This window comes from Pelophylax lessonae (genome assembly GCF_965119305.1).
Source record: "Pelophylax lessonae genome assembly, chromosome: 7".
NCBI lineage: Eukaryota > Metazoa > Chordata > Amphibia > Anura > Ranidae > Pelophylax > Pelophylax lessonae.
The window spans coordinates 223,521,789-223,531,871 of NC_138774.1; the positions used below are offsets into that span (position 1 = coordinate 223,521,789).

Here is a 10,083-nt window from a genome sequence, read left to right on the forward strand (position 1 = left end):
TTTTTTTTTTTTTTTTGCAGCACGCAAGATTTGCCTTTGTCTGAGAGAGAGCTGGAGATTCTTAACAAGTCACCTGAGCCACCTTGTAAGGATGTTCCAGTAGACTGTCTGGAGACTGATGAGCTTGCTCCACCCAAACCCCCATTACCTGGCATACGGGTGATAGAAAATGGGTAATTGCATTGTTTTTATTTCTGACAGAAATTCAGCTTTAGAAGTTCCTGTTTCTAAGCAGTATTGGACCCCTCTCCACAATTTGGTCTATCCAGGCAGTAGCTGTGTGTATGACTTGTGTAACGTATAGTCATCCAATAGTGAATCTGATCTACAGAGATCCAGCCATGACAGGACAATAAAATAAGATATCCTGTTCTGTACCTTTTTTTCCACTTACAGCCCACCTCCTGCTTTACCTCCAAAGAAAAGACAATCTGCACCTTCTCCCACTCGTGTGGCCGTAGTAGCACCTATGAGCCGAGCTACAAGTGGATCCAGTTTACCTATAGGCATCAATACACCGGTAAGAAAGTGCTGCTAAAAGTCCTGCTTCAAAAATTATGGTTAAGTCTCTTCATGGCTGTCTAACTGTCCTTTTTTCTACTTTATTCAAGGATTTTGAAGTGAATTGTTACGCACATCGACGGTTATCCGGAGGTAGTCAGTCATATGGGGGCGAATCCCCACGCCTTTCTCCGTGTAGTAGTATAGGAAAACTTAGCAAGTCTGACGAACAACTCTCTTCCCTGGACAGAGACAGCGGCCAGTGCTCCCGAAACACCAGCTGTGAGACTTTAGGTAAGAAAAAGGAACAGATCATTGTCATTATTAAGCGTAACTTGCTCTGCTTTTCTGAGAAGGAGATGGTTTCCTGTTTGTGGTTTGTTGGGAGTTTGAGGTCTCACATACATGAGCTAAAAGACAAAAGTGACAGTTCTAAGAAAAGAGACACAAACCTTGTATAGTGACAGAAGGGTGAGAAACCAGAAGAAGTAACTTTTATTGCATCTCACTCCTCTTCCTCCGTTAGTCATCGAAATGCTCCCTATGTTAGGGCTTCTCTTGAGCTCTTTATCTTTGCGTATAAAGTGCTTTTAGAGTCTCCTAGAGATTTTTCTAGCTTTGTGAACAAATCCTAAATGAGATCCATTTGAACAGCAGCTGAATTGCCAGATTTGTTCTTGTAACAGCACTGGCCTCAAGGAGCCACTGACATAAAACACCATCATATGTAAAACATTAGCACCTAGAACCAGTGCTGGAGAGTTACTCTACCCAATGGTTTATATCTTTTGAGGTCTCTGTTAAGTATTTGCATTTAAAGGCTAACTGATCCTCAAGAAAAAAAAACAAACTTTAGTCTTCTGTTAATCCAGAGGAAATCCTTTCAACTGTGGTCCAAGTACTTCAATTTGCTCCAACAGGGAAAAAATCCTTCCTGATCCCCGGAGCATGTTGGATACTCTCTGATGAACATTTTACAGTGTTACCCCTTGTAATTATTAGTAGCAATTTATACTGTGGCTTAGTGGTTAGCACTTTTGCCTTGTAGCAATGGGGTCCCCAGTTTGAACCTGGTTAGGACACTATCTGCATGGAGTTTGCATGTTCTGCCTGTGCTTGTGTGGGTTTCTTCCATGTTTCCTCCCACATTCCAAAGATTTGCCGGTAGGTTAATTGGCTCCTTACAAACTGGCCATAGTATGTGTATGTATGCATTTAAGATAAGGATCTTAGGCTGTAAGCTCCTTGAGGGGAAAGACTCATGTGAACGTATAAGTATGTTAAGTGTTTAGTAAATTGTCAAGGCTATATAAATACCTGTAACACATAACCTATACCTTGTGTATTTGGGAACACACCTAGCCCCTTTTTGGAAAGCAAATACTAGGTTAGCTAGAACCAGCTACTTGTGAAAATTGCTCCTTATTTTTACAGCTCATACAGTGAATAAACCTTTATGTATGCCATGATTAAAAGAGAAGTATAGCCTAAGGTTTTTTTGGCTATACTTCTCCTATGGATCACAGGAGTGCAGTTAGTTTGCTAAAGCCTGCTGTCAGCTGAAGTCGCAGCCCAGGATCTGGCTCAGCCTCTCAGCGAGCCGAATAGAGAGCCTGAGCCAGCCACTCATGCCCTCCACAGCCCAGTGTACCAGTGAGTGCCGAAGTGGCAGAGCCGGTGATTGGCAGTTACCGGCTCCCTGCCGGCTAAAGCCCGAGTACTGAGCGATCACCTGTGTTTGATCACTCAGTTCTCAGTCTTAGAGGCAGTGGGGGGCAGCTGCAGCTGGGATCTGTAATGCAGCCATCTGGGTGAATATGATTGTTTGTTTATTTATAATCCCATACTACTCTTTTAAAGTGTTAACACGTGCAATAATCATACACTGCTGTTTTAATGCGTTTTAGCTAATTGAGAATGTAAGGTGAGGGACAGATTTGCTAATGTAGGTCGGAACACCTAAAGGTTAAAATGGAGATGCAAAAACGCCAGAAACTATTAGTGATATCCCGAGGAATGTTTTAAATCCATCAGGGTGGCTTGTCTACTACACAGCCCGTTTATACATGAAATCTCAGTTTTGGGTAAACCAACCCTAATTTAGTTTTGCTGTAAGGGCTTAGTTATAGTAAACATTTTATTGTAATTGTACTTATTACTTTGTATTTTATGCCTTCATTACAGATAACTATGATCCAGATTACGAGTTCCTGCAGCAAGACCTCTCTAGCACAGATCAAGTACTGGGCCAAGTAACTGGAGTCCTCAGTCCTCTTCCTGAATCCCTAGGAGAGACCGGTTCCCCTTTTCACGGACAAAACTTCCAATTACCTCCCAGCACCCCTCAGCACTCAGAATCCACACACCCCTTTGCTGTAGAGACCCCTCCTGCCCTCCCCGAGAAGAAGCGCAGAAGTGCCGTTACCCATAACTCAGATGGCTCCCGAGTCTCCTACGAGAGACATCCCTCCCAGTATGACAATATTTCTGAGGACGATCTGCTGCTCCCCCCTTCTAGTACTCTGTTTGCTGCTGTTTCCCCATTTCAACCCGGGATCACTGCTCAGGTGGATTTCCTTGGTGATTTTGTAGGAACAGAGAATGATGACATTCCAGAAAAGCCTCCGCCTCTTCCCGAGAAAAAGAACAAACACAGTGAGTTTCATGATCTTCCTACTGCTGCACAATGCATTGTTCTTTACTGTGGGGCCCTCTGTGCAGAACCTTAGGGCCATAGCTAGGGTAGCAAAATGTCAAGCAATGAAGAACTGCCATTAATTCCATGTTTCTTCATATTTGCCTTCCTAAAATGAAAGCCTGGTCATCCAACTATATATGTAGATAAAATTTATGAATGTACACTGTATTACCAAAAGATTTGTAATTTGGTGCAGTCTTGTGATTCTGTCATTTTTGTGAACAATAAGCTCAATCTCCTGCGCTCAAGAGAAATGCATCGGCAATGTTGAACCACAGATTCCTCAGCTACTTCAATGTTGGCTTTGCTGCCCCCTAAGGGCTGGGGAAACCAAGAAGTCATACTATACTATAAAGCAAAAGCAGAGGGAACACCAGCCTTTGCAATAGCTTTATAATGTTGGTTAAAACAAATGTATACTCACAAACTTCATCGTCAATCAAGCACATCAGTGTCTCCAGTGTCCTGATGACCTAGTCAACTGAGCAAGTCCCAAATGCATTTCGAGGGGGGAACCAACCCCTCCTTATCAGAGCCATTCTTAGATGTTGCATTGCAAAACTTTATCTAACATATAGGCCACGTCACATGGTATCCCCCCTTGGAGCGCCTCCCTCTGAACCCCCCCTCCTCGAAATTTATTTTTTTGAGCATCTAATTGGCTTTGGAATTTGTTCAGTTGACCAGGTCGTCGGGACACTCGGGATACTGATGTGCTAATGCTGCTTGTGAGTATACATTTGTTTTTACCATTATAGTAAAGCTATCGCAAAGGTAATGTGCAAGGCTGGGGCTCCCTCGGGTTTTGTTTTCTACTATTCTGTCACACCCAAGTAGTTTACAAATCTATTTATTTTTTCAGCTTTTGCACTTTTCCCTGTCACCTCTGCCTCCAGATTTTTTGTTGGACAATTAGTTACCATATTCACAGTACTAATTCACTATCTTGTGAGCAGGCAAAAGGGGCACGGGTTGCTGTAAAGATGTACTAGGGAATAACTGTCTTTCCTTCTCAGCTCGGATGTGTGGCTTAACAGCAGTGACACAAAGCTTTCGCAGATGAAACAAAAAAATCGCTTTTGCAGCAAAATCTGTGTGTCTGCTGCTGTATGGTTGTAAGCACTGGCATATGCAGAAAGATCTGTACAGAAATTGGGGTGGACGTTTTGAATCACTGGCAGAGTCTGCATTGTGCAAAGCTTGTTGCCCTTTTTGGGCGACAAGCTTCACACGATGTGAAGTGTCGTGACTGCAGTGCGATCTATTGTGACAACTGCACCGCTTTTTCCGGTGCCATTAAAATGAATGGCATCTAAAATTTGTGTTGTGCGATCTGTCATTGACTGAGCATTTTGAAGTCACGGGTAGAATCATGCCGACTTTACCCACGATTCAAAACGCCCAGGTGTGAAGAGCCTAAATCTTCACTTTGTAAAGAATACCCAACTAGGTGCAAGGAAAAAAATCAGCATTTTTTCTTGCACATGATTGGATGATGATAGTCCGTAGAGCTTTACCACATTTACTATGCTCTGGGAAAAATGTGTTCTGGACTTGGCTGGATCACTCACTGGTATTCAGCCTTGTGTTTAAAGCTTTGAAATTAGAATCTTGGTGTGTCAGTTTACCCTGGGAATGCAAGGAATCTGGGGATTGTATTATGATGAGAATGATAAATGATCATAATGTATTTTTTTTTTTAAGGTTACATATTAGGGAGCCATTGTGAACTTGTTTTATAAAAGGAAATCTCTAAAGTTTAATTTAAGATCCGCTAGCTGCCTAATTTTTTTTATGGCACCTATTTACTTTAAATGCTAGTTGCTTCGCTGTCATGTTGGTCCAGTGACTTCCGGAGCCTGTTGTCCGAAGAAGCAGCCTCCATATTTTGCTCAGTACAGGTACCCTGTACAATTGCAGCCTTCAGGGCTTTCACCTTCATCCTGGCATTTCTACTATGTTATCCACTGACCTAGAACAAGTATGCTGGATAAGAGTTTATTTATTATTTCAGGTTCTTTATAGCGCTGTCAATTTACGCAGCGCTTTACATATACATTGCACATTCACATCAGTCCCTGCCCTCAAGGAGCTTACAATCTAAGGTCCCTAACTCACATTCATAGTAGGGCCAATTTTATACAGGATCCAATTAACCTACCAGCAAGAGTTAAGGCTTTTTTCTGACAGGGTCAAGTGACCAGCCAGTAACATAACACCTTTAAAACCAGTCAGCAATAGCAGCTTTCCATATTTCTGTGCTCAGTTCAGGGATTACCTTCCAAGCTGCCATCAATGTCCAGCATTGTTCATATCCGAAAATGGCTTGCTTTAGATTTCAGTTTTCATTGTAACGTTTTGCGATATTTTTGGACGAGTTCTGGTCTCTTCAGATCATGCTGCTCAGAGACTGCATGAATTAGTCAGCTGTGGCAGACTTGAGATGCCTTTGGCTGCCTCAGGTTTGTGTAATTGAACTGCCATAAAAGGAATCCCATGCCATTTGGACACAAGCCATCCGCAACTGTGTTGATTAAGTGGCTAAGCGTCTGCCCAGCATTTGGGAAATCCTTGTGGACATGCTGTAGGCTTAGGCAGCTCTTGCAGGTCTTGTCACTGGAACATTGGATGCCTGGGTTATCCTGCATTATTGGTGCCATGGCTTAAGCCAGAGCTTGACAAATTTGCTAGCTAAAAAAGTTAGGAGCCAGTTTTTTTACCATGCAAAGATCGCTGACCTGTGTACAGAGCCCTGTATGTTTGTAAACGCAGGACTTTGTGCTGTGATTGGCTATAGCTGATCAGCAGGTCTAAGCCATAAACCATTGGCCGGGACCTGCTGGCAAAATCCCGCTGTAGCCAGTGTCAACGCGGATCAGCAGGGAGCGCTCACATATGTGCCCCTAACCCGGAACAGGCTGGATGATGTACATCACATGTATGTTATCCAGCCTGCTCGTGCCACCTGCCTGCAGTAAATGTACTGTGGACGGGCGGGCAGCAGGCAGTATAATTATAAGGGGGAAATTGCGCTGCATTTGTAGAATTTTTAGGTTTTTAGGTGTGGGAACACACCTTATATTAGTGAACCCCTATTGGAGACCCATTGGTCTCAAAGTGGGGAGGAAGGGGTGGGGGGTCACTAATGCAAAACACCACATGGTCCTAAATCAATGCTAGAACTCCATCCTTCTCCCCCAGGGACATGGGTTGCTTCCAGGAACACACTGCTACCGCCTGCTCTTACCCAGGATTCAGCGAGTAAAGAACAGGCTGGCCCTTCCATCCCACAACCTCCTCCTCTAGCCTGGGAGGGACAAGCTACTGGCCAGGCTCCCAGGAAGGACATATACACACAGGGGAGCCAGCAGGAACTACAGTAGCATGAAGGAGATAGGAGAGGAGCTCTAATAGCTGCCTAGGCTAGGCGCCTCTCCTCACCCTGACAACAATGAGGAGCTAGGGGGAGGGGGGTGGGTCCAGTGAGCACAGATGAGGGGAGCACGGAATGCAGCCAACACAAGCTCCATGTCCCAGGCTCCGGAAGACACATTCCCCGCCGGCGATGGCGACTGAGGTCAGCCACTGACGGGATACGGAGCCAAAGCTTTCCCGACCAGCCTGCCAAGCCAAAAGCGAAGGCAGCAAGAGCCGCGTGTAGCCCAGCCACCTGATTTCTTCCTGACAGGCGGGAATCCCGCGGCCTGTCCAACCAGCGCTCGGAATACAGGGGCAGGCCTTGCTTGAAAGAAAAAAAGACAATAAGGAGTTGGCCAATGGAGTAGGAGGAGGAGGACTTGACGGAAGATTCCCGGTGATTACAATGCGTCACGTCCATTCGTTTGCACTCTATGCTCACGCCTAGTGCCAACAGTAAATGGGCTAAGAAGGGCCAGGCGCCAGGATGCAATTTCTAGTCGCAGTTGCGACCTGGCGCCTGGAATTTGTTGAGCCCTGGCTCAAGCTGTTAGGAAAAATGCTGCAGCTGCTGCTGTTACAACTCTAAAAAAGGCTGGTATTGGCCTCTAGGTTTTTTTTTTTTTTTTTAGAGCCTGCAATATGTATTTGATTATATTTTCTTTATTATCTTCATATTTTACTATTTTGAGCCAATTGATGGAGCTCTAGGCTCTTTTTCATGTATTTACTAGGCTTACCATAACCTGCAGTGCTGAAAAAAGCCTGCTTACAGGGGTGTACATATCTGGGAATGACTGTTCATTGTGCAACTGTTTCATTTGTCCCTTACCACTTGCCTAACCGGGAAAATACGTCATTACAGGGACACAGAAATGAGTGAAGGAAAAATGGCCTTCATTCATCTCTATGGCCTAGGAGAACCAGATTGACTTCCAGTTCCAGCCTCATGTAAACAATGGCATTTTTTTTTTGAAAAGAAAGAAGGGGTGCCAAGACAGTGGCTTTCATCTACGCTGACCTGGCGCCCTTTCTTTTCTCTTCTGGTTCTGAGGGATCCCATACCTTCATTAGAAGCTGCCGGTTTTTGTGTGTATCCTGCCCTGTCACCACCTGTCGTTTTTCTCCATTGGCCCTTGAAATCTTGTGGTTCTCATTCATCTCCCAGCTGATTTTGGACTAAATGGACTTTTTTTTTTTTTTTTTTTACAATTTATTTCTGTTTTGATTATTTTGTTACATTTTGTTCTATTATATATATGTACCATCTACTGTCACTGAGCGCTGTCTCACTTACTTTTTAATTAGTGACTTGTTTTTTTTTTTTTTTAATAAAAGATCAAATTTGTTTTTTATCATTGCCTTTGAAGGCTAGAGGAGAGATTTGACTCCAGATCTCTCCAAAAAGGACCGGTCATGCTGTATTGGTATGGCAAGGGATGTTTACATTCCTTGCGATAGTAATAAAAGTAATCGAAAAAATAAAATAAAGGGCGTTGTGTTTAAAAAAAAAAAAAAAAAAAGTAAAGCACACTTGTCCCCCCATGCTCACACACAGTGGTGAACGCATACATAGGTCACGCCCACATATGTAAATGGTGTTCGCACCACACATGTGAGGTATCAATTTGAACGTCAGAGTGAGAGCAATAATTCTAGTGCTAGACGTCTGTAACTTTAAACTGGTAACATGTAGAAACTTTTAAAGAATTGCCTAAGGAGATTAGGAATGGCGTGTTTGGGATCCCACCTGCCCGATCCCGCCAGGAAGCCAACACTGCACACGGCTAATCAAAGGCAGTGAGACATTTCCCAATCCGCAGCTGCATAGATTTGGAAATGTCTTATTGGCTGTAATTAGCCGTGTGCAGTGTCGGCTTCCTGGTGGGATGGGGCAGGTGGGATCCCAAACATGCTTGAGCCCATCTCTAATGGAGATTTGTAAGTACCATAGTTTGGCGCCAGTCCATGAGCATGCGCAGTTTTAAAACATGACATATTGGGTAACATCATCTTTCATATTTTACAAAAAATTGGGGTATATATTGTGTTTTTAAAAATCATTGAAGTGTATTTTTTCCCAAAAAATTGTTTGAAAAACCGCTGCGCAAAAACCGTGTGACATAAAAATTTGCAACAACTGCCATTTTATTCTATAGGGCCTAGAGAACATATATTATGTTTGGGGTGCTTAGTAATTTTCTAGCCATACACACTGCAACTTTCCGTCAATTTCAAACGCTTTATATCAAACCACTGAGCAATTAAATGTGATGATTTGTGATTTTGGAAATGAGATTGAAATTTCCTTTGGAAAAATGTGATAATTATAAACAAAATTGCAGTGTCCGTCCCCCCAATTTCAGTTAGCTTCAATGTAGATTATTGAAAAGACTATCAATTCATAGCCTAGTAATTAGATTCAGCACAGAGTGAACTTATGGGTGGTAGATGGCTTGTTTTCAGGCAGGCACTTTTAATCATATTTTTGATTACTGATGGATCAAAAGTGGTTGAGATTACCTGAAGGTTGCCATGTGTATGGTCAACCTAAAAGTTCTACTTGCACCAAATGTCCCCATCTGTTGTACTTGGCTATGTGCTGTGTATGGCACATATGTGGACTATCATGTCACCAGGCTAGGTCTGATGGAATCTCAGTACCTTTCATTTCAATTTGCTGTAGCTCCCTCCCCTCTGTCTTCTCTGTTACAAGGAGGAGGATGATGATGGTAACATTGAGGAGTGGTGTGCATTCTCAGCTGTTCCTCTGCCACCATTTCCCTTCCCCCGGCACTCCTTGAAGTCCACAATGGAAATGTAGCGTGCCAGGCCTCGTCATTGTAGGAAACATTCCCACGGATGTGAGAGCCCTTGTCTAATCATAGCGGATAGCTTACACTAATTGTGTATAATTCCAAGTTCATTCTACTTGCACTAGTCATCTGTTTATTGCCAGTTCTGTAGGCTTTCATATATTTGGTCCATAGTTTAGTGTTCTGCTGTTTTTGGTGCACTTTGAGATCCCAACCCCCGATCTTTAACTACCTCAATACTGGGCACTTAAACCCCCTTCCTTCCCAGACCAATTTTCAGCTTTTACCGCTGTTGCATTTTGAATGACAATTGCGCGGTCATGCAACACTGTACCTAAACCAAATTTGTCTTTTTTTCCCCCACAAATAGAGCTTTCTTTTGTTGGTATTTGATCACTGCCAGGTTTTTTATTTTTTGGTGCACAAATAAAAAAAGACCGAAAAGTTTGAAAAAAAAAAAAAGTTTTTTTGTTTAGGTTATAAAAATTTGTAAATAGATACGTTTTTTTCCTGCACTGATGACGCCGCACTGACAGGCTCTGATGGGGTGGCTCTGATGGGGTGGCTCTGATGGGGTGGCCTCTGATGGGGTGGCTCTGATGGGGTGGCTCTGATGGGGTGGCTCTGATGGGGTGGCTCTGATGGGGTGGC

General features: G+C 43.4%; 1 protein-coding gene across 7 annotated transcripts in view; it reads left to right on the top strand.

Annotated features, from left to right (window-relative positions):
• Positions 1-10,083, top strand: part of RAPGEF1 (Rap guanine nucleotide exchange factor 1) — a 182,987-nt gene that overhangs the window by 108,309 nt on the left and 64,595 nt on the right. For all 7 annotated transcript variants that reach the window (XM_082263004.1, XM_082263006.1, XM_082263007.1 and 4 more), the window contains exons 6-9: positions 21-173; positions 397-520; positions 612-795; positions 2,686-3,156. In XM_082263004.1, coding sequence (XP_082119130.1) covers positions 21-173; positions 397-520; positions 612-795; positions 2,686-3,156 — 932 coding nt within the window. The remainder of the gene's footprint in view (positions 1-20; positions 174-396; positions 521-611; positions 796-2,685; positions 3,157-10,083) is intronic.